The sequence below is a fragment of the Bos grunniens genome, chromosome 4, assembly GCF_055505025.1.
Source record: "Bos grunniens cultivar Pamir isolate PY7600 chromosome 4, Bosgru_T2T1.0, whole genome shotgun sequence".
Taxonomy (NCBI): domain Eukaryota; kingdom Metazoa; phylum Chordata; class Mammalia; order Artiodactyla; family Bovidae; genus Bos; species Bos grunniens.
The window spans coordinates 32648459-32673920 of NC_141168.1; the positions used below are offsets into that span (position 1 = coordinate 32648459).

The window sequence follows — 25462 nt, forward strand, 5'->3', positions numbered from 1 at the left end:
TCTGTGGGCTCTCAGGATTTCTAAAGTCTTCTCTACTGTGAGCTAATCCACCCATGTCAGCCTCCACTCCTTTTGCCATGTCATCTCTCTAAGCAGGACAGTCTCCTCGGGCCCTCTAAATATTCAGAATCTTTCTTTTTAGACTCAGTTTAATTCTCAGCTTCTGCCCTGGCTAAGGGGACAACATTATTCAATTTGTCTGTGACAATCCCAGAGGAATTATTAACAGTATTTCTATTGTTCTCAAAAGTGTCCATGTTTGAGTCCTACCCCCGGCAACCTCAGTCCATAGTGATACCTGTGTTTGTGATGATCATAACACAGAAGGGCCCATGTTCTAGAGTTTAACAATTACAATTTTCTTATTACATAGCAGATTCTTTGAGTAGAAAGATTTCTTTTTATCAACATCAAATATAATGGGAAAAAATAAGAATACACAGAAAAGCTATACAAAAAAGATCTTAATGATCCAGATAACCATGATAGTGTGATCACTCACCTAGAGCCAGAAATCCTGGAATGCAAAGTCAAGTGGACCTTAGAAAGCATCAATATGAACAAAGCTAGTGGAGGTGATGGAATTCCAGCTGAGTTATTTCAAGTCATAAAAGATGATTCTGTGAAAGTGCTGCATCAGTATACCAGCAAATTTGGAAAACTCAGCAGTGGCCACAGGACTGGAAAAGGCCAGCTTTCATTTCAACTCCAAAGAAAAGCAATGTCAAAGAACATTCAAACTACTGCACAATTGCACTCATCTCACACACTAGCAAAGTAATGCTCAAAATTCTCCAAGCTAGGCTTTAATAGTATGTGAATTGAAAACTTCCAGATGTTCAAGCTGGATTTAGAAAAGGCAGAGGATCCAGAAATCAAATTACCACCATCGGTTGGATCATTGAAAAAGCAAGAGAGTTCCAGAAAAACATCTACCTTTGCTTAATTGACTATGTCAAAGCCTTTGTGTGGATCACAACAAACTGTGGAAAATTCTGAAAGAGATGGGAATACCAGATCACCTGACCTGCCTCCTGAGAAATCTGTTACGCAGGTCAAGAAGCATCAGTTAGAACTGGACATGGAACAACAGACTGGTTCTGAATCGGGAAAGGAGTACATCAAGGCTGTATATTGTCACCCTGCTTATTTAACTTCTATGCAGACTACATCATAAGAGATACTGGACTGGATGAATCACAAGCTGCAAGCAAGATTGCTGGAAGAAATATCAATAACCTCAGATATGCAGATGACACCACCCTTATGGCAGAAAGCAAAGAAGAACTAAAGAGCCTCTTGATGAAAGTGAAAGAGGAGAGTGAAAAAGTTGGTTTAAAGGTCAACATTCAGAAAACTAAGATCATGGCATCTGGTCCCATCATTTCATGGCAAATAGATGGAGAAACAGTGGAAACAGTGACAGACTATATTTTTGGGGGTTCCAAAATCACTTCAGGTGTTGACTGTAGCCTTGAAATTAAAAGATGCTTGCTCCTTGGAAGAAAAGTTAGGACCAACCTAGACAGCATATTAAATAGCAGAGACACTACTTTGCCAACAAAGGTCCATCTAGTCAAAGCTATGGTTTTTCCAGTAGTCATGTATGGATGTGAGAGTTGGACTATAAAGAAAGCTGAGCACTGAAGAATAGATGCTTTTGAACTGTGGTTTTGGAGAAGACTCTTGAGAGTCTCTTGGACAGCAAGGAGATCCAACCAGTCTATCTTAAAAAGTAAATCAGTCCTGAATATTTATTGGAAGGACTGATGCTGAAGCTGAAACTCCCAACACTTTGGCCACCTGAAGTGAAGAACTGACTCATTTGAAAAGACTCTGATGCTGGGAAAGATTGAAGGAGGGAGGAGAAAGAGACGACAGAGGATGAGATGGTTGGATGGCATCACCGACTCAATGGACATGAGTTTTAGTAAACTCCAGGAGTTGGTTATGGACAGGAAGACCTGGCGTGCTGCAGTCAGTGGGGTCGCAAAGAGTCGAACACAATTGAGTGACCAAACTATCTGAACTGAACTGAATATTCTATTGTTTTTATATGCCATATTTGCTTTTTTTTATATTTTATTTTTAAAATTTAAATTTATTTTAATTGGAGGCTAATTACTTTACAATATTGTGTTGGTTTTGCCATACATCAACATGAATCCACCACGGGTGTACACGTGTTCCCCATCCTGAACCCCCCTCCCACCTCCATCCCCATACCATCCCTCTGGTTCATCCCAGTGCACCAGCCCCAAGCATCCTGTATCCTGCATCAAACCTGGACTGGTGATTCATTTCATATATGATATTATACATATTTCAATGCCATATCTGCTGTATCTGTTCCTCTGTTGATGGACACTTAGGTTGTTTTCATAACTTGGCATTATAAATAATGCTGCTGTGAGCATTGGGGTACCTGTGTCTTTCTGAATTAGTGTTCTTGTTTTTTCAGATATACACACAGGAGTCAAATTGCTGGGTCATATGGTAGTTTCTATTTTTAGAGAGTAGGTTTACTTTTGCCTGATTTTTTTCTTGCTTCTAAGTTAGTCTTGACTAATTGTTCCTTTTACCCAAGTTCAAAGTGCACATTCCCAGACTAAGCATGGGCTGCTATATAATTAGTGAAAACATATGACACAGAAGTCAATCCTGAGAAACAGTTCTCTCAAGGTCTATTAAAACATCTTCCAGATGAGTGTTCACAGCAAGTGCTTGAATATATGAGAAGTTGAATGATTCTGTGTAAAATTATCTTAAAGTTTCCTGTATATTATTTAGACTGGATTTCTTGATAACAATAGATTGCGCTATTTTAGGTAGCAATTGGGTACTATTAGGTACCTATTTTAGGTAGCAAATCACTTGAATACTTATTTAGGTTGATTTTGGATAGTTTCTTTTATTTTTTAATGGTATTTTTTGTTTTGTTTTTAGGAGAAGCATAGCCTCAAAGGTTAGAAATCTCTAGGTTTTTCTAGAAATTTCTGAGGCTTCAACATTTTTTCAAAGGAAAAAGTTAACATGTGTTCTGAAAAGAAACTCTAAATCAGGACTGGAGATATAGGGAGATAAAGAATGTAATAGCTGGAAGAGATATGAGATCATGTAATATAAATCTTTGACTTTTAAAGGATGAATAATGAAGGCTGCAAGGCTAAGTTTACTTATTTGGAGGTTGCCCACAGAGAATTCGTTAGGCGATGAGGAAGGATGAGAGGCTCTAGTCATAGTCATCTGGGGCTTCCCATGTGGCTCAAGTGGTAAAGAATCCACCTGCCAATGTAGGAGTCACAGGAGACTCGGGTTTGATCCCCGGGTCAGGAAGATCTCCTGGAGGAGGAAATGGCAACCCATTCCAATATTCTTGCCTGGGGAATCCCATGGACAGAGCAGCCTTGAGGGCTGCAATCCATAGGATCACTGAGAGTGAGACACGACTGAGCATTCACACACAGCCACAGTCACAAAAGAGTTGAAAAATGGAAGGAACTTTCAAACTTGTAGTAACTACGCAGGTACAATACATATTTAGTAAGCAACTGGAATGCTTCTCTCAACATGAAAAAGTTGACCCATCAGCTGTCTCAGTGACATATTAACTAAGCCAACAGGAAAAATTTAAAGAGCAAAGGTAAGATGTAAAGAGTTATCATGAAGCTGCCAGACCAAGAGAGTGTTACTATAAGAGATGAAAATCAAGCACTAGTCTTTTATAAAAGCATGGATAGGGGACTGGCAGATGGCTGCCTTGGATCCTTTAGATATGGAGTGAAGCTTGACATTGAAAGAGATTAAATTGACCATTAAAAGACAAAATTTATATTCATCCAAAGTTTAGAATGATGCTCCAAGTAGCATGAAAATCAGATGCAGAGACTTGAAGGTGTAAGAGACCATGGGTTTTATTTCCAGTTTTTAAAGGAATCTCCACAGTGTTCTCCACAGTGGCTGTACCAGTTTGCATTGCCACCAACAATGTAAGAGGGTTCCCTCTTCTGCACACCTTCTCCAGAATTTATTGGATTTTTTAATTATGGCCATTCTGACAAGCAAGAGATGACACCTTATTATGGTTTTGATTTGCATTTCTCGAATAATGAGTGACGTTGAGCATCTTTTCATTGACCCAGCAATCCCACTGCTGGACATATGCCCCAAGGAAACCAGAATTGAAAGGGACACACATACCCCAAAATTCATTGCAGCACTGTTTACAATAGCTAGGACATGGAAGAAACCTAGGTGTCCATCAGCAGATAAATGGATCCTTAAGTTGTAATACATATACACAATAGAATATTCAGTTCAGTTCAGTTGCTCAGTCATGTCTGACTCTTCGTGACCCCAAGAATCGCAGCACGCCAGGCCTCCCTGTCCATCACCAACTCCTGGAGTTCACACAAACTCATGTCCATTGAGTCCGTGATGCCATCCAGCCATCTCATCCTCTGTCGCCCCCTTCTCCTCCTGCCCCCAATCCCTCCCAGCATCAGAGTCTTTTCCAATGAGTCAACTCTTCACATGAGGTGGCCAAAGTACTGGAGTTTCAGCTTTAGCATCATTCCTTCCAAAGAAATCCCAGGGCTGATCTCCTTCAGAATGGATTGGTTGGATCTCCTTGCAGTCCAAGGGACTCTCAGGAGTCTTCTCCAACACCACAGTTCAAAAGCATCAATTCTTTGGTGCTCAGCCTTCTTCACAGTCCAACTCTCGCATCCATACATGACCACAGGAAAAACCATAGCCTTGATGAGATGGACCTTTGTTGGCAAAGTAATGTCTCTGCTTTTGAATATGCTATCTAGGTTGGTCATAACTTTCCTTCCAAGGAATAAGCATCTTTTAATTTTGTGGCTGATCACTCAGCTATAAAAAGGAATGCATTTGACCCAGGTGTAATGAGGTGGATGAAACTGGAACCTATTATACAGAGAGATGCAGGTCAGAAAGAGAAAGACAAATACTGAATATTAACACATATTTATGGAATTTAGAAAGACAATAACAATGATCCTACATGCAGGGCAGCAAAGGAGATATAAATGTAAAGAATGGACTTTTGGACTCAGTGGGAGAAGGTAAGAGTGGTATGATTTGAGAGAATATATTACTATATGTAAAATAGATGATCAGTGCTTGCACTAAGTTTGATGCATGAAGCAAGGCACCCAAAGCCAGTGCTCTGGGACAATTCAGAGGGATGGGGTGAGGAGGGAGGTGGGCGGGTGGTTCAGGATGGGGAAACACTATGTACCCATGGCTGATTCATGTCGATGTATGGCAAAAATCATCACCATATTGTAAAGTAATTATCTTCCAGTTTAAATAGATAAGTTAATTAAAAAAAGAAAGGGAATATGGGTTTTATGAGGGGGGGGAGAATAGACTGCAGATAATTTGTTGGGAAACTGCTTTACAGAAAAACATCAAAGATGAAACAGGGCAGTGCAGAAAGATGAGGCTGAAAACACAGACTGGCATTCTATTCTGTAAGGCCTTTCAAATTATGTATGGATATTGGACATTTTTTTTTCCATAGTGAAGAGACACTGATATGTCAAAACAGGAGAAAAATGTGGTCAGATTCTTTTGGGAAGATCTCTTTGGTGTCATTGTAGAGGATGTATCATTGGAGAAGGTGTTAGGGATGGAAACATAGACCAGTTATGAGGCCAGTGATAGTAAGGGAAGGCGAGTTTGAATAGAGAGCAGTGGTCATGGAGATGAGGGAGACATGAGATTTGAGAGCATTGCAGGGATAGAGAAGAGGCTCCATGATGGACGAAGTGGGGAATGGGGATGAGAGAATAGAATTGACATAATGTCCGGATCCCTGGTTAATGGGGACTGGGAGCCTTCTTGATGCTGTGACAAAGTGACCCTATGTTCTAGTTTGGGACTCTCCTAGTTTTAGTACTGAAAGTCTCATGTCACAGAAGACTCTCAGTCCTGGGAAAACGGGTACAATTTGTCACCTTAGTTATGAGCCTGATATGCTGGCCCCTCAGGTCACCACAGACATCTTCATGGCCACTAAACTGCCACTCTGCCCTCAATCTCTGCCAAGTTTTCTGAATTAATGTATTTGTATCACACTCACAGTTCCTGATCCAGGAATGGATTACTCACCTGGGCAGGACAGCTGCCTCAGCTCATGGACGAATTGGCTGAAGACCCTCCTTTCGGTGGCTGCACCCTGTTTGCCACATTCCCAATGAAGACAAGGCAGGACACTCAGAAGTGACTCTGGCCCCTGTGTCTTTAGGTGGCCTCAGGCTTGGAGCCCTGTGCCTTCCTCACTGTGTATGTGGGTGCTCAGTGGCTCAGTCATGTCCAACTCTCTGTGACCCCATGGATTGTATAGCCTGCCAGGCTCCTCTGTCCGTGGGATTGTCTAGGCAAGATACTGGAGTGGGCTGCCAATCCTCCCTCAGGGGATCTTCCCAACCAAGGACTGAACCCGCATCTCCTGCATTGGAAGATGGATTCTTTACTTCTGCTCAATCATGGTACCCAATTATGCTGTCTGTGGGAAGTCAGATTAGTGGTGACTTGGGGGCAGGGGAAGCACCAGCTCTGGAATCACACAGATCTGGATCTGAACTTCGTATGAGCGACCTCAAGCAATTGACGTAACCTCTTGGAGCCTCATCTGTAACAATGAGACTTTTGTTGGAAATCAAAGGCATGACAAAATATAAAATACTAGCCATCAGTAATTTGATTTATTTTTCCCTGGTCTTTATAACTTCAGATGATGTCTCCCCCTGAGGAGAGAGGCTGAGGTTCAATTCAGACTGCCAGCCTTGGTGCTTCCTGGTCAAGCTTCTCTATTTTCCCAGCAGACTCTACTGGAATCACTGAGTGGCTGCTGTTGAATATGCCCAAGAGGTAACATCCCTACAGGAGTAAAGAAAAGAATGCAAAGCCTGGAAGAAATCCGTTAGGAGTTTCCAGTACTATTAGGTTCACACTGACTCCACCTGTGATTTTCTGGATGTCTATTTATAGAGTCACACACAGGCATTCACACATGTTTAATATTGATAACATGTCTGTTCTAGAAAACATGAGCGTCTCTAATTCTTAAATAATGACTGATGAATAATCCATTTTTCTTTGGTGAAATCAGTGACACAATAATAACTAATGCTTCTTATCCAGACAAATGGATATTTTGAAGTATAGAAGAACTGATTGGTGAAGTTGAAAGTAACTTACACCTTAGAAAACACCATTTATGTCTTTTTTACCATTTATGCAGCCAAGAAGTAGAAAAGTAGACATACTCATATGTGCAATCTAAATTTCTGTGAAGGACAATTTCAACAATTTTATAGGAAATGTGATTTTATGCTCAAAGACATAGGAAAAGACCATCCTGATTGTCAACAAGGCAAAAGTCATTGCTATTAACTTTATATCAGTAAGTGAGATGTCAATATTGAACCAGATTCTAGAATGGAGACATTCTAGAAAGGGAGACAGTTGAGTAGGCCTGAGTTCATGACAGTATCCAAAAGCTACTTTCCACTGCAAAAGTGTCAACTTGAAGGAAGGTACTTGGAGAAGGGAATCTGTTGAATACATTATCAATTATTTTGAATAAAAACGTGGAGGACACTATCATTAAATATGTTTATAGCATGCATATGATAAATGGCCCAAGTCATGGCAATTTAAAGTATGTGTAAAAATGTAACAAGATGGAAATTAGTAGGGAAAATTTGTGATGTTTATTAAGATGACAAGCTAGAGATTACTTAGCTACAGCACATATCCAAATTTATGGCATAGCAAGGTAAAAATATTAGAGCAATGAAATTGGGTGAATGTAGCTGGCATTGCTCTAGGAATCACATCTAGAACCAGGGAGGTGATATTACAGTTCTGCTTCTGTGTGCCCAGCAGCATATGCAATAGAGCATGAAACTCATGCACTAACCAGGGCTATAGAATAATAAAAAAAATAGTCCATGTCCTTAATTTAAGATGATCTCCCAGGATAGCAAAGAAACTTAAAATCTGAGACTAAGACAGTGTTGAAGCAAATGGGTAAGGGAAGAGTTCAAGTATTTAAAGCTGTCATATGCAGGAGTAGCTTGATTTTCCCCTTAGTGGCCCCCCAAAGCAGAATTCAAACAGTAAGTGGAAGCTACAGGAAGGCAAATTTTGGCTCAATGTCTAAGGGGAGAAATCTAAGGAGAAGAGTGGGGCTATTTAAATATGGAATGAGGGGTGAATCATCCATCATTAGAGGCATTCAAGAATGGGCTGGGAAAGAATGGGTTTTTTATTTGTTTGTTTGTTTTGGCACTAATATTTCCTGTAAGACTAGAAGAATTTTCCCACCCGGAGATGCTATAATTCTCTAAAAGTAGAGAAAAACACATTTGATCAAGACTTTTGCTGTGAAATTTTATTTTATTTTAGGGACTATGAAAATGGAGATTATTATGAAAGACAGCAGAGTACTCAGGATTAATTGCTCTCCAGGAGCACTTGTCTTGTTCTTGGCTATGTACACACTGCCTTCCCCATTGGAGAGCAGGTCCCTTGTGAAGAATCTGATGATGTGAAGAAAACGCAGTCTCTCATTCACATCAATGTACTCACTACAAGAGTCCATTTTTATCAGTCCCATTTCTTTTAAAACCTCCTAGAATTCAAGCCATTCCTCACCCCTATTATTTTATATCATGTTTATCCAGGTCAAAAGTGTTAATTAAGCTGAACCCTCATGGCTTGTCCTCTAATGTGGTTTAACTCTGCTGCTGCTGCTAAGTCGCTGCAGTCATCTCCGACTCTGTGTGACCCCACAGACGGCAGCCCACCAGGCTCCCCCATCCCTGGCATTCTCCAGGCAAGAACACTGGAGTGGGTTGCCATTGCCTTCTCCGGTTTAACTCTACAGTCCTACAAATGAAGAAGAGAATGTTGTTCTGAAAATGTACCTCTGTGAGTCTTTGAAAAATGGAGAAAGCCTAAATAACTTATATTCTATTCTTTGCACTGATCACTGAGGAAGGCTTTCTTATTCTTTGGAACTGTTAATTCAAATGGGTATATCACTGCAAAATCACTGCAGATGGTGACTGCAGCCATGAAATTAAAAAGATGCTTACTCCTTGGAAGGAAAGTTATGACCAACCTAGACAGCATATTAAAAAGCAGAGACATCACTTTGTCAACAAAGGTCCGTCTAGCCAAGGCTATGGTTTTTCCAGTAGTCATGTATGGATGTGAGAGTTGGACTATAAAGAAAGCTGAGCACTGAAGAATTGATGCTTTTGAACTGTGGTATTGGAAGGACTGATGCTGAAGCTGAAACTCCAATACTTTGGCCACCTGATGTGAAGAACTGACTCACTGGAAAAGATCCTGATGCCTGAAAGATTGAGGACAGGAGGAGAAGGGGACGACAGAGGATGAGATGGTTGGATGGCATCATCGACTCAATGGACGTGAGTTTGAGTAAACTCCAGGAGTTGGTGATGGACAGGGAGGCCTGACGTGCTGCAGTCCTTGGGGTCACAAAGAGTTGGGCACGACTGAGTGACTGAACTGAACTGAAATAACTTATCAGAATAAACATTGGTATGTTTCTTCATAAAGCTGTAAGTAGTCACAAGGCACATACTTCCTTCCCCTAAGCAATAAGTTTCCTCTATAAGCAACTATTTGGACCAAAAGCCACCAAACTCAAATAGTAATGGAGAAGTCAAGTGGTAAAGAGTAGTGACTGCTGTAGCTATGCCAACAGAAATTTACTGCAGGAGGGCACCCTGGCTGACTTTCTGTATTCATGTTAATGACATACTTAGATAAAAATTAGGTAAAAAAATGAAATATTCCACACTTAGGTAAAAATTAATTTCTAAAGAAGATGGGTCAGCTTGACAGTAAGCTGGATTGTGTCAATGCCACTCACTACACTTAAAATGAAATCACTGTTAGAAATTTTACCTTTTCATTGTCATCAAGGCCAGGAGATGTATCAAGCTCAAATGGACAATATATTTGGAGGCAAAAATGAAGGGAGAAATACCAACGTTTTTCCCAAGAGAGAAAAATGGACCCATCTGTCTATGAGCAACAAAACAGTGAATTCATAGCAGCACTGAGATTCCTAGGGGAAAAATTTGACCTTTAAATTGGTCTTTCTGCTGCTGCTGCTGCTAAGTCACTTCAGTCGTGTCCGACTCTGTGTGACCCCATAGACGGCAGCCCACCAGGCTCCCCCGTCCCTGGGATTCTCCAGGCAAGAACACTGGAGTGGGTTGCCATTTCCTTCTCCAATGCATGAAAGTGAAAAGTGAAAGTGAAGTCACTCAGTCGTGTCCGACTCTTAGCAACCCCATGGTCTCTCTGGCTTTACACAAAAGCAGTTTCTGATTGCCTATTTGAACCTTATGAAATTGTTATGACTTCACAAAAGGAGCGAACACTTGGATCCGCCAGGGTCATAGCATGGTTCTATGTGATTTATGTCATTGAATCTTCAGCTTCCATTTTTTTTGGAGTCCTAGAATTATAGCAATCCTCTCACAGCACCTCAAACTCTGATCTGCCTTCCACTCAGGGACTGACAAGAAAGGCTGCATCTGGGAGTCCTGGTTCACCTCTGAATTCCCTGGAAATTCTCATAAGGAGTCCCACACTGTCTCCTATGTGAAGACTGCTGGAATAGGACTATTACATAATGTAACGAGGCAGGGTGGTGAGGGACAAGCAGGGAGCAGGAGGACTCAGAGTTCTAGACATTCTTGTATAGCCTGATTAGGTCTCCTTTTCTAACAATGGGCTAAGTATTCTGGTATGTCTTTTCTCTTCCCCTCTTTCCAGCATCCCCTGCCTCCTCCCTCCATTCCTGAATTTTCCCCTCTCATCCCCCAGAGAACTCAAGGTAAAGACATAGTCAAGCTTGGTCAAGAGGAAAAAACCTCCCATCCACCCCAGTGGAGGGTGTGACTGGTTGTGTATGAGCAAGAGTACTGAAGTGTTCAGGCAGCTGCTGTTCTTGCCAAAAATAGATCCTCCTCTTGTGGAATTTGCTTTGCTTCTCAGTTCGTGGGAGTTCAGGTCACCACCTCATGGGACACAGTTCAATCTTCATCTGTTCAGTCAGGCATTTACTTCATGGTATTAGAGGAATGATTATTGAGGTTGTGGTTAATAATGAATGATACCATTTTAGGAGTCCAGGGAGTGGTTCATGAACTTGGAGTCTCTAGGGTAGATTACCCTATCCTGGATAATGCCTTTATCCTTTAGTTTAGAAAATGAAAATCAAAACTGATACAGTTAATTGATGTGGACCTGGAAATTTCACTTTCATCAAGATAGTTCATCACCTTAAAGAATAGAAAAGTAAGCATGAAGAAATAAAAAATGCTAAAAAGTGCCAAAGTAAATGACTGCTGCTGCTGCGTCACTTCATTCGTGTCCGACCCTGTGCAACCCCATAGATGGCAGCCCACCAGGCTCCCCCATCCCTGGGATTCTCCAGGCAAGAACACTGGAGTGGGTTGCCATTTCCTTCTCCAATGCATGAAAGTGAAGTCGCTCAGTCATGTCTGACTCTTAGCGACCCCATGGACTGCAGCCTACCAGGCTCCTCCATCCATGGGATTTTCCAGGCAAGAGTACTGGAGTGGGGTGCCATTGCCTTCTCCAAGTAAATGACTACTGGACGCCAATTAGGAGGGGGAAAATTATCTTAGTTTTCACAGTATCTGAAAAGGTTTTAGGGCAAAGCTCACATATGGAACTTAGGGAGTAAACACTTCACAGTGCGGTGTCTGGAAATGATAGAAGTTATGATAATAATGAGAATACATACATGGGATACATGATAAGTGAGTTTCAAAAAGAGGAACTAGTCAAGGCATAGAAGCAAATGACTGTGAAGAGAAAATACCTGCATACCTGCCTTGATAGTGTAAGAAAGAGCAATTAAGTAAAACTGGCATGCACTTTGAACTCAACAAATTTTAAGAATGAAAACGGGCACTCATAATTGAAGGAAATGCAATATTTTTATATACAAATATGCCTGACTTCGGAGAAGGCAATGGCACCCCACTCCAGTACTCTTGCCTGGAAAACCCCATGGACAGAGGAGCCTGGTAGGCTGCAGTTCATGGGGTCACTAAGAGTCGGACATGACTTAGCGACTTCACTTTCACTTTTCACTTTCATGCACTGGAGAAGGAAATGGCAACCCACGCCAGTGTTCTTGCCTGGAGAATCCCAGGGACGGGGGAGCCTGGTGGGCTGCCATCTACGGGGTCACACAGAGCCGGACATGACTGAGGTGACTTAGCAGCAGTAGCAGCATGCCTGACTTCATTCACCAACAATAAAAGCATGTTGATTCTTTTTCCTTAGTCAAAGCATACACTAAGCATACACACTTTTTATCTAAGTATTTATGGGTACATTTGCAATGGAGAAATATTCCCCTGTTGCACACACCATATGTAGTTTTTCTTTGAAAACCTAAATATTTAACTGAAGAACTGCTCCTGTAATCCATACTATGTAAGCAATGAGGTTAATTGGTTCCTATCTATCTGTACTTATAGGCCAATATAGAGAAATTTTTCACTGAGTCAAGCGAAAGTCCCTTTGCTTGTCACTTTGCTAGGGACATAAAGTAAGTAAACTAATATCCCCGTTTATTCACAGAGTTAGCAAGTTTATTGAGGATTTTAGATTGATATGCATTATTAAAATAGTAATTAATGTCAGATTTTCTACTCACAAGCTAAAATGCATCTTACAGGTACTATGTTAATGATTCTCAAATTTTAGCATGCAGGGAGCCAACAAAACATGACCCAGTAGGGCAGGGACTCTGCACTCTTGTCAAGCACTCTAGGTTATTTGAATACAGTTGGCTGGAGGAGCTTCCCAGGTGAGTCCATGAAGACTCAGAAGTTGTCAGGATAGATTTATAGAAAGCAGCAGATTTGAGATGAGCGTACTGGGTCAAATTTCAAGGATAGTGGGATTTAAAGACAGACGGGAAAGTCTTTTCTTAGAAGAGGGAAAGGCCTGAAGAAGAGCACAAATTTGAGAGTAAGTGTGGCATAATAAAGGGCCAACCAGAAAACAAGCCTGAGACAAGTATGAAAGTTGGCACTAAAAGCTGGTTTCCACTCCCCTTACATGAATTATCTACACAACTCAGGTGTCTAACGTCTACACGAACATAACCAGAATATATACCGAAGGAATCTTTCTTTCTCTTTATGCCTGAACCTGATTTTCACATATGTGCTTAATCGCTTTGTCATGTCCAACTCTTTGCGACCCCTTGGACTGTAGCCTGCCAGGCTCCTCTGTCTGTGGAATTCTCCAGGCCAGAATACTGGAGTGGGTAGCCATTCCCTTCTCCAGAGGATCTGCCTGACCCAGGGATCAAAGCCAGGTCTCCTGCATTGCAAGTGGATTCTTCACCATCTGAGCCACCAGAGAAGCCTGATTTTCATGTATTATGCCCAATTATAAGGCTTGATGGGCATTAAGAATGGAAGCCCTAGAGCTACAATTGCTAAGCCAACCAAATTGTGTACCTGTAGACAAATGCTAGATTTGATGGGTTAGAGTTTAGTGTCAAATTAATAGTTATTATGGCGGAAGAATGGCACAGTACCCCGCCAAAAAAAAGCCAAACCCACATCTTAGGTGCCAGAAATAACTGAATTTAAATCGTTGTCATACCACTTACTAGTGAAGACATTAAAGTTGGCCTCTTTGGAATTTTAATTTCCAAATCTGTCGAAGAGAATTATAAAAGCACATACAATTCCTATGTATTGGATTTTGAAGAGTGAATGAGATGGTAAATCTGACAAAGTAGCTGGCAGTGAATGAATGAACACTATTTGTAATATTTTCTATTTATAAAGATGTTTTAAATGGATTAATCCATGGTTATACAATGATATGATTTGTTTTAGATTAGATAGAGAAAACATCACAATTGTGATATAGGGCTTCCCTGGAGGCTGAGACAGTAAAGAATTTGCCTGCAATGCAGAAGACCCAGATTCCATCCCTGGGTTGGGAAGATCCCTTGGAGAAGGAAATGGAAACCCACTCCAGTATTCTTGCCTAGAGAATCCCATGGACAGAGGAGCCTGATGGGCAAGAGTCCACCAGGTCACAAAGAATTGGACACGACTAAGAGACTAACGCTTTCACTTCACTTTCATTTTCAAAAGAGATTTACACTTTTCTGTGCAAATAAGAGGTGAAATTTGACAACTGTATAACTGTTTAGCAATGTGATGTGTTGTGAAATACACCTTAAGATACGTTTCTAAAGGGCCCAAAGTCTCCCACTCGAGCTTCACTCCCTGCTGGTGCTCACAGAGGTATCCAGTCATATCAGTCATTCATGGTTAGTGTGAATTGTTTGGTCAAATCTTTTGACTTAGTGACAGTGGAGAGAAAACTCCTGAAACAGGAGATTGGCTGGATGTAAAGAAAAGATAGAACCATTCTGTAATAAGGAGCAGCCACAGAAGATGAAGCTGGCTAGATCCTCAGGCCATCATAGGGGAGGTCCTGCAAAAACTGGTCTGGTGAGAAATGGGAACCAGAATAAGAAAATGACGCGAAGAATGGAGGCCCTGGTGAAACATCAAGTGTTTTTCCTGTCGCCTCCTTCTCACAGGAGTACCACCGTTCCCTGCATGCATAGGCCTTCATTTCTATTAAATATCACACAAATGCCTTTTCCTTTTTGGTGTCATCTCACAGAGCAAAATCTATGATGAGAAAGTGAGGCTCAAATGGTCTCACCAGGTGGCCAAAGGAAATCTGAGAACAGAAATGATTTCTCCAAAAAATATATATTAAAAAAGCATGCAATGAACTGCACAGAGTATGATACAGGAAAAAAGTATCAAAGGTGTTTGAAGTAACTCGTTCCTTTCACGTGATTTTTAACACTATGATTGATGCTCCTTTACTCACTATTTACTATATTATTTATAATTACCCTCCTTTTTTTTCACCTGAGAAACTCAAGATGTAATGTGCCTTTCTGGTTTGCAAACTTTTTTTTTTCTGTTTACTATTCTGATTTTCCTGAATCACTATAGATGATATATCTTTAGAAATTTAGACTTGTAGAGGGAAAAGGTGTTTTCCCATCTACATTAACAATACAGTGAGGTGAGTTTTGTTGAAAGAATTCTCTTTCTTGATGGGAAAAAAAAAGCAGAGTTACATTAGTGGGGAATTAGAAATAAGATATACATGTTAATCATAGATTGCATAAACAGTAAAGTTATTTGTCACAAGAGAAATTGAGTATAGGATGGTGCAGTGGTAAAGAATCTGCCTGCCAATGCAAGAGACGCAGGAGATGTGGGTTTGATCCCTGGGTTGGGGAAGATACCCTGAAGTAAGAAATGGCAACCCACTCTAGTATTCTTGCCTGGAGAATCCCACGCACAGAGGAGCCTGGTGAGCTACAGTCCATGGGGTCACAAAGAGTCAGACACAACCGAGCAGCTGAGCACACAACACACACAGAAGGAAATGTGTTTGGTTTATACCCAGGGCTAGTTTAGTTGAGGTTCACTGGACGATTAATTTACCAGACAATGAGAAACTAATCAATGACTCCCTAGCCCGAAGGTGTTCCAAAACATATCCTTGCTATTGCTGTCAGAACAGTTCCCATCCACACACACACACACACACACACTCTCTCTCTCTCTCTCTCTCCCTCTCTCTCTCCTTGGATGACCCTAATGACTCATCTCTGCACAAATTTCCTGGTAATTATCTAGTCAATCCAGCCAATATATCAGCACAATAGTATCAACTCAATCCCGAAAAAGTCTTACAGGTGAGGGCTGTAAAACTTTATGATAACTTGGTTTCCTATCCAAAGAGGACATAGTGTCCAAGAAATAGAACTGTGCATTTAAACAGTGAAAAAAGTATTGCATACCTGGGTGTGGTATTGGGGCTTCCCAGGTGAGATGCTAGTGGTAAAGAACTTGCCTGCCAATGCAGGAAACACAGGAGACACAGCTTCGATCCCTGGATTGGGAAGATTCCCGGGAGAAGGACATGACAACCCACTCCAGTATTCTTGCCTGGAGAATCCCATGGACAGAGGAGCCTGGCAGGATACAGTCTATAGGGTTGCAAAGAGTCAGGCACAACTGAAGCTTCTACATAGTATGTACGCACAGGTGTGATATTGGGGATCTATTAGCTATCAGAAGCATCGGTATTTATCTTTTGAATGAGAACAGAGAAGTTCTGAATGAGAAGTCAGGAGCTCTCCTCGGAGCAAAACTCCACAAAGCCAGTGGACTTTCAATATCTTATCTGAGCAGGCCCAGGAAAACCCATCTGTACCCAAAACTTGCCTTTCACATTGGAATTCCTACTCCTGGGGTTGCTATTTCAATTCACAAACTGAAAATGTACTTCATTGGAAAGGATACTGGAGGCACCCAGTAAAGCCTTGCTCAAGGTGCCACCCAAGGGTGGAGCCTCAAAATCAGGGGACATCAAAAGGTGGGGAGGAACCTCCTTGTGGGCAGATTCAATCCATCTCATGGTTTTGCCTCCCAAACTTAGACAGTTTCTATTCCAGTTACAATACACAAACTAAATAAGGACAGTTTTTGCCTTTCAAGAACCCTAGCAGAAAATGGTCTTTGATTTCTCACACTCTTGGGCTTATCTCTCCATGTGAATTGTGACAGTAAAACAATAAAAATTGAGATTTAATTTTAACTCATGTTGGTGAGTCTGAGGCAGTAAATGAAGATGATGAGCTAGAGAAATATTAAGCCAGGTCGGTTATTTAATGCCTGCCCTTTATTTGAGGAGAACACTATTGAAGGCACCTGTGCAAGACAATGAAATTCTTCAGTTATATTTTAGTTTATCGCCGGCTTCTCCTTATAGTTTTCACTCTGTTGATTTTATTGCCATTGCCACTCATCCTCCGCTCGAAGGTAAGGGATGGGCTGGTGGGCTTTCTGAGGTATCTAATTGTCCTTTATTGTTGCTATGCAATTATCTGTCTGAAAGGGTGGTGACACCTTGGGCTTGAAATCAGGATGGTTGTACATTGTATTTTGCCCATTTTTCTCCCTTTTAATGATTAATGCTGTTGATTTTCAGTGTGATTAACTAGAATAATTAAATAGTATATTCAATCAGAATTGCTCTCTGCTTGGCGACCAGATAAGGAGAAGAAAAAATGAATCATGACCCTTGAGATCCTGTTGGTCAAGTTGTCAATCTCCAGGGAGCATCCCAGGTTAACACAGCCCCTTGCCCTGAGACTAGGCAGCAATGTGGCACTGGGGGAAAGAGCTCAGAGGACAACTGGAATTCCTAGGGGTGATCTGTGCTATGTGCTTAGCCTCTTCAGTCATGTCCAACTCTGTGACCCCATGGACTGTAGCCCACCAGACTCCTCTGTCCACGGCATTCTCCCAGAAAGGTGATCTAGCACAAATTAATTTACTGGGCACTTCCATGCTTTGGTGTAGGCCATCGAACCCCCTGGAAGTGCTGCAGCCCTTGGGGTCACAAAGAGTTGGACACAACCTAGCAAATGAACAACACAAGAACATGAGAGAAGAAGGCACTGAAAGCAGGAAGTAATTTTCCTTGTTTAATCAGAAAATCTAACACATTATTGCACATGTTCTGATCATTTGAGATTTTATTTTTTTGTGTGTGTTCTTGTAGGGATTTTTCGGTTTCCTTTAAGTATGGTCAATCTATTAAGTGTGGAAATATAAACCCAATGCATTTTTATTACCTTGGTAAAATGATTTGTATCTGCAAACATTTAGTGAATACCTTATTTGTGACAGGTGTGACAAGGGTCTCTTGGTGGCAAGAGAACAGTCTCCAGAGCCAAGCTCTCTGCTTTAGGTCCCAGGTTTTCACTTAGAAACTGTGTGACCTGGAAAAATTAATTGCCCTTTCTGTGCTTCTATTTTCTCCTATGTAAAATTGGGATTGTAATGGGCTTGTTGTAAGGATTAAGTGAATGAGCACTCATCAAGAACTTACTTGGAACTATGGCTGGCACACAGTACGTGGGTTACTGAGAATCTCCCCAAATCTGTTAACCCTACAATGGTGCAGTTCCTACCCTATGATGCCTTTTCTCTGAGTAGAAGAAAACCTTCCTGAGGTTCTTCTCTAACAAGTATTAACCAAGGTTATATGAGTCTGGGTAAAAATAGAACCACAGTGATTGTAACACTCCAGCCTCCCTCAGCAGTCTGCCACTGGTCTGAAGGAAAATTGTCATTCAGTCACTAAGTTGTGTCTGACTCTGCAACTGCATGGACTGCAGTATGCCAGGCTTCTCTGTCCTTCACTATCTTCTAGAGTTTACTCATATTCATGTCCATTGAGTCAGTGATGCCATCCAACCATCTCATCCTCTGTCCCCTCCTTCTCCTCCTGCCCTCAATCTTTCCCAGCATCAGGGTCTTTTCCAGTGAGTGGGCTCTTTGCACCAGGTGGTCAAAGGATTGGAGCTTCAGCTTCAGCATCAATCCTTCCCAATGAATATTCAGGGTTGATTTCCTTTAGGATTGAGTGGTTGGATCTCCTTGCTGTCCAAAGGACTCTTAAGAGTCTTCTCCAGCACCACAGTCCAAAAGCATCAATTCTTCAGTGCTCAGCCTTCTTTATGGTCCAACTCTCACATGTGTACATGACTACTGGAAAAACCATAGCTTTGACTATACAGACCTTTGTTGGCAAAGTGATGTCTCTGCTTTTTAATAAGCTGTCTAGTTTGGTCAGCTTTTCTTCTAAGCCTTTTTCATTACAGTGTGAAGGAAAGTGAGATGAGATAATGAAAAGTCCTTTTTGGTTCTGCCAAGTTCTTTACCAACAAAGCTGGTGAGGGGCCTGGCCTTGGCTGCCCACAGCTTCAAGCTGTCACCTGGTGCGGAGTGGTGGGAGAAAGAATGACCACCAGGGGCTACAGCCTCTCAGGCTGGGTCTCTCTCAGCACTGAGGTCTCATAGCACCCTGAGGTGGGAGGGAAGAACTCTCCTCCCCCACTTTTTATCAGACATTGTTCTGAACCTCCAGATTCTTAGAGAATTTCTAGTGAAAACAGCAGGCAGCCTCCATTGTCCTCGGTTTGGTGGGTTTTGTTTTCAAATTCCATGTGATTCATCCTCCCCTCTTCCCCCTGCCCCTCCTACCCAGCTAGCTCTGAGGACTCCTCTGAGTCTCTGGCAGCCACTAGACGACAAATGTGAAGTACAGACACAAGTCTCTCATCTGAATGCCTCCTCCTCCACCCCCTTCAAAGATCATCACTCCTTTTCGTGTTCATGATGGCTTTCTTTTTCTAACTCCCCTGGTCCTACATGTCCCCCAGACCTGGCTGACTCTTACCATGAGTACCTCCTGATTCATACCCGGACCCCTGCTATATTTTAGTATTTCTGGTTACTCTCAGCATAAAGTCCTTACTTATGGCTGAGAAAGCAAGTTAAACCAGTCAAGACAAACTTTGTCCATGACTGCGTATCATCTGTGCTGCTCCTTTGACATATACGTGCTTGACACTTTGCTTATCTTAACATAATTTTCAAAGAAAATGAATATAAACTCTTTGCAAGAGAAGGGCAAGTAAATAAATAAAAGCAACGTTCTCTGTGCATGATTCATTAACCAGAAAAAGTGTACTCTTGCTAAGCAATGTAGTCATTGATTTTTTTTTTTTTTTCCAAAGTGCTATGTCAAGAGTACATTAGGTCTGTGGGGAAACCTGGCATCAAGTTGCATTTGATGAACTCTGTCCTCTTTCTTTTCCCTCTAATCAACTCATTTATTAAAACTCAATTAACATTATTGGGAGGATTTTTCCAAGTACAATAACATAATTTCCTCTTTTTTTGCTACTTTAAATGCATATTTAACCATTCAATCAACTGTTAATTAAACTCACAGTATATTATTTTAACTGTTGCTTACAATGAAAGCAGAACTTTCTTTCAGAGAACTTAGGACTTTAGAAGGTATAAAATTTAAGTAGAGGCTACTTTGATATGGGTTGAAATCATTGTATTGTAACTTTCAGGCTACCAGACTGTGAAGCCTATACTTCTAAACACATAGTAACAGAACAACTAAAGAGTTCAAACAAACAAAAAGTCAATTTTGTTTCATAAAAACACAATAAATCTATACGATGGTGGAACTAATAAACAATAAGTTATTGACTGATTTTTTTTTTTCATTTCCCTGCTGAATTTTGAGTTGCTTCTGTAGACAGGCCTTAACCCTTAGCTTAATTCAACCTTAATTAAAAAATGGAGCTTCAAAGATGAGAGCCCGTAAGTGGCTTTACCATGTAATGTTCAAAAAGGAGGGGAAGGGCTTTGCTTTGCAGAGCTTGCTTCTGTTCCAGGCATTCTACCAGCTGCTTTATCCAAGTTATCTTATTTAACCTTCATTACAAACCAAGAAGACAATCATAAATGTCCTAGCATTCTCATTTTACATTTGCAGAAATTGATGTTCAAAGACATGTGACCCAGCAAAGGCCACAGGGATGGGGTTGAAATGGGATTTGAACTCAGGTTCTGTCAGAACTCAGAATTCATGCTTTAATAGTGGTTTGGTTTTACCCTTTTCTACATTTTGTATTTTTGAAGACTTGCCTTTTATTTTAAATAGTCACAAAATTTGTGGCTTGATACTCATTTAGCAACAACTCAGGCATAACGCCTCACCATAATGTTTTAGAGAAGAGGTGTATATTAGCCACTTCCTTGATTGACCTCAGGCAACTCAACTTCTTAAAGGTAGACAAGTGCAGTAATTCTAAACCCTGGGGATGGACCTAGGACAGCTGGAGGAAGGGTCTCATGTATGTCATCTGCTGAATGTCCCAGAGTCCCAGCTCTACAAGCTGGTGCAATCAACTTCTCAGGATGTGATCCCCCTTCCCTTTACACTGGATGTTTACCACGAGTCATGGCATTAAGTTGGCATCTTAAAATTTTTAGATGGAAGAGATTTTGCAACTGTGTATTTTCATGTTTTCATGGAAATAATATTTTATAGCAAAAGAAAATATGCATCACTCCAGAAACCTATGGGTCTAAGTCAGACAGAAATTCAAATTGAGTCCTTATGAATTAGGTATTGTAATTGGTCAAATTTTGAAGATTAGAATTGGAGATAGAAACAAGTCAATAGCTTACCAAAAACAAAAAAAAAAAAAAAAAAGAAAAAAAAAAACAAACAATAGCTTACCAATATGTGGCTCTACAGATGTCCAGCCAACATCTGTCTGACTCCAGAGCCATGATCTCAACCACAGCTAAATATCTGTGTCCTTATGTCTTCCAAGGGGAATAAGTATACTCCTGATACATTGGTATAAAGGTCACTTTACTGAAGGAATTTTATCTTCTTATTGCTTTACATGAAACATCAGAAATACTGTCCTTTTAATCATCACATAAGTGTAAAGGTAGTCCCAGTCCTTCCCCAATTAGTAGTTGGGTGCTATGTGCTCAGCTGCTCAGTTGTGTCTGATTCTTTGCAAGCCCCTGGACTGTAGCCCTCCAGGCTCCTCTATCCATGGGATTTTGTAGGCAAAACTATTGGAACGGGTTGCCATTTCTTCCTCCAGGGAATCTTCCTGACCCAGGGATCGAACCCATGTCTCTTGCATTTCCTGCATTGGTAGGTAGTTTCTTTACCACTGAGCCACCTGGGAAGCTCCCAATTAGTAGTTAGTGGTCAGTAAAAGAAGCCTGTGATGTAATTGATGTTTATGTAAATGAATAAAATTAATCATTGAAACTGAATTTTTCTCTCTTTGGAGAGGAACTATCTTAAATATTTCCAGATAAAAACTTGTTAAAATTGGCCTAGGCTACATGCCTTAGTTCCACTGATATTCCCCGTGCAACATTATTCTTTTACGACTATTTTTAGCAGCTTGTTAATTTTATTCTTCTCAGAACTCTGTGCTATTTCCTTGCTTATTTTTCTAGTTCTTGGCTCTTTGTATTTCTTGTGATGGAACAACATGATAAAAAGAAGGCCAGGTTTGTCTGACGAGTTGTAAGGGAAGAAAATTGAACAATAATATTTTCTGTTTGCAGAGTGCGTCTCTTACTGGCATGTCAGTCCCCCTGGTTTATGTGTTCATTATGGACCCCCGCTTTTTTCAGGAAGACAGTCCCACAGATATTGAGCAGCATTCCCTAGTTGATTTGTTGTAAATCCAAGACCAGATTTCAGGTTTCTGTCAGATACTTCAGGATTTCTCGGGAAAATATTTTATGCCAAGAGAAAGTTGAAGAGAGGAGAGGGAGAGTCAGCTGAACAGAGTCTTAGTACGCTGTACCAGCCCCAGTCAGCGATGGAAGAAACACGGCTGAGAGGGCCACCTCTGTGTGGCCACCTCTGTGTCTGTGGCTGTCGTGGGCTGCTTCTGTTCCCTCCACAGTCTATGCCTCTGATGCATCTTGAATCTCGAAGTTATAATAGAAATTATGATACGTAAAAGAAATAATACATAAGGAGAGACTTAGGTGCTCCATCTGGAAAAACTAAACAGATGGGAGAAATATAGCACTTGTAAAGAAATGTAAACCTTAAAGGGATAAAGGCTCTGATGGAAGAGGGGAACTGATAGGTTGAGAAGCCTGACAAAGGAAAGGAAAATGAGTGGGAGAGAATTTTAAAAGACCACAAGTGAGAGAAGAGGGAGGAAAGGAACTCTGAGAAAACATAAGGAACTTCTAACGGGGCAAATGAAATTGGATATTGTTTCCAATGTTGGTCTAAAATATTGTAGGGATTTAAATAAAGGGGTGTGTGCATGCTAAGTCATTTCAGTCGCCTCCGACTCTTTGCAATTCCATCGACTGTAGCCCACCAGGCTCCTCTGTCCATGGAATGCTGCAGGCAAGAATACTAGAGTGTGTTGCCATGCCCTTCTCCAGGGGATCTTCTGGACCCAGGGATTGAACTCACATCTCTTATGTCTCCTGCATTGGCAAGTGGGTTCTTTTACCACTAGTGCCACCTGGGAAGCCCAAGATAAAGGGGTAAATGCTATAAATGCCAACAAAATGAATATTTTAGATACAAAAGAGCATCAGAATGATGGAGGGCAAGAAAAAAAAGAAAACATAGATTCATGCTGATGGTAATGTTGTAGGAGATGAACAAAACCAGGAAATCCAAATGTGATAAATATTTATTTCATGAATATTTGATGAGAAGTTTTGAGGCCCAAAGTATGGTGCTCAGTGAACAGTGGCATCTTATGCAGCTTAAATTAATGTTTCTGCTTTCAAGTAGCTTGCAAGGTTGCTGAAAAGTTAATGTATACCATGGCCAGCATTCATCACAAAATAAGGTTGTATATAAATCCATGCCAGTGATGGAAACAAATCACGTATTTTATCAGCGTGTAGTTAAAGGGTGAATGTATCTAGGGAAGCAACATTCACCACCCCCTCCATTCCCCTACCGTGCACTGTCCCACTTGCCTACAACGAGCTGCTCCTTCTATGTTCTTTATGTCAGAGAATCGGCTACCCCTCATCCAGGTCTGCAATCTGTGCGTCACGTCAGATCCCTCAGCTTTTCCTAAGCCCACATCACTCTGTCTATGTTGCTTTACCTCCTGAATCCACCTGCCTCCCATTGAATCTTCATTTCCGTTCCTGCTGGCACTATTCTCCTCTAGGCTGCCTTCATCTCTCTCTTTAATAGACCATTTCATACTGTTTCCCCCCGAAGTCTCCTGCCAGAGGACTATTTTTAAAATGTCAGCCTCATCCTATTGCATTTACCGCTGCTCCTAATTCTTCCATGGGCTTCCCAGGTGGCTCAGTGGGTAAAAACACAGGCAGATGCGGGTTTGATCCCTGGGTTGGGAAGATCCCCTGGAGGGTCACATGGAAACCCACTCCAGTATTCTTGCCTGGAGAATCCCATGGAGAGAGGAGCCTGGAGGGATACAGTCTGTAGGGTTGCAAAGAGTCAGACACAACTGAAAGGACTGCAACTCACTGGTACTACTTCTTCTGTGGCTCCCTTTTGTGGACAGGGGGAAATATCTAACAGAACTTGTAGATATGATGGATCTTGGGATTTTGCCATTTCTTTGTCCTAATAGCCCTCCCCTTAGAAAGCATCACTACAAACAAAGCTAGTGGAGGTGATGGAATTCCAGTTGAGCTATTTCAAATCCTGAAAGATGATGCTGTGAAGTGCTGCACTCAATATGCCAGCACATTTGGAAAACTCAGCAGTGGCCACAGGACTGGAAAAGGTCAGTTTTCATTCCAGTCCCACAGAAAGGCAATGCCAAAGAATGCTCAAACTACCGCACAATTGCACTCATCTCACACGCTAGTAAAGGAATGCTCAAAATTCTCCAAGCCAGGCTTCAGCAATACGTGAACCGTGAACTTCCTGATGTTCAAGCTGGTTTTAGAAAAGGCAGAGGAACCAGAGATCAAATTGCCAACATCTGCTGGGTCATGGAAAAAGCAAGAGAGTTCCAGAAAAACATCTATTTCTGCTTTCTTGACTATGCCAAAGCCTTTGACTGTGTGGATCACAATAAGCTGTGGAAAATTCTGAAAGAGATGGGAATACCAGACCACCTGACCTGCCTCTTGAGAAATCTGTCTGTGGGTCAGGAAGCAACAGTTAGAACTGGACATGGAACAGCAGACTGGTTCCAAATAGGAAAAGGAGTACGTCAAGGTTGTATACTGTCACCCTGCTTATTTAACTTATATGCAGAGTACATTATGAGAAACACTGGGCTAGAAGAAGCACAAGCTGGAATCAAGATTGCCAGGAGAAATATCAGTAACCTCAAATATGCAGATGACACCACCCTTATGGCAGAAAGTGAAGAGGAACTAAAAAGCCTCTTGATGAAAGTGAAAGTGGAGAGTGAAAAAGTTGGCTTAAAGCTCAACATTCAGAAAATGAAGATCATGGCATCTGGTTCCATCACTTTATGGGAAATAGATGGGGAAACAGTGGAAACAGCGGCAGACTTTATTTTTGGGGGCTCCAAAATCACTGCAGATGGTGATTGTAGCCATGAAATTAAAAGACGCTTACTCCTTGGAAGGAAAGTTATGACCAACCTAGATAGCACATTCAAAAGCAGAGACATTACTTTGCCAACAAAGGTCCATCTAGTCAAGGCTATGGTTTTTCCTGTGGTCATGTATGGATGTGAGAGTTGGACTGTGAAGAAGGCTGAGCACCGAAGAATTGATGCTTTTGAACTGTGGTGTTGGAGAAGACTCTTGAGAGTCCCTTGGACTGCAAGGAGATCCAACCAGTCCATTCTGAAGGAGATCAGCCCTGGGATTTCTTTGGAAGGAATGATGCTAAAGCTGAAACTCCAGTACTT

At 41.4% G+C, this 25462-nt stretch overlaps 1 protein-coding gene across 1 annotated transcript in view; it reads left to right on the forward strand.

Annotated features, from left to right (window-relative positions):
* The first annotated feature begins 16887 nt into the window (after nucleotides 1-16887).
* SLC13A1 (solute carrier family 13 member 1) overlaps nucleotides 16888-25462 on the forward strand; it is a 115380-nt gene continuing 106805 nt past the window's right edge. Inside the window, exon 1 of the mRNA XM_086395835.1 lies at nucleotides 16888-17012. Coding sequence (XP_086251961.1) covers nucleotides 16914-17012 — 99 coding nt within the window. The 5' untranslated portion in view covers nucleotides 16888-16913. The remainder of the gene's footprint in view (nucleotides 17013-25462) is intronic.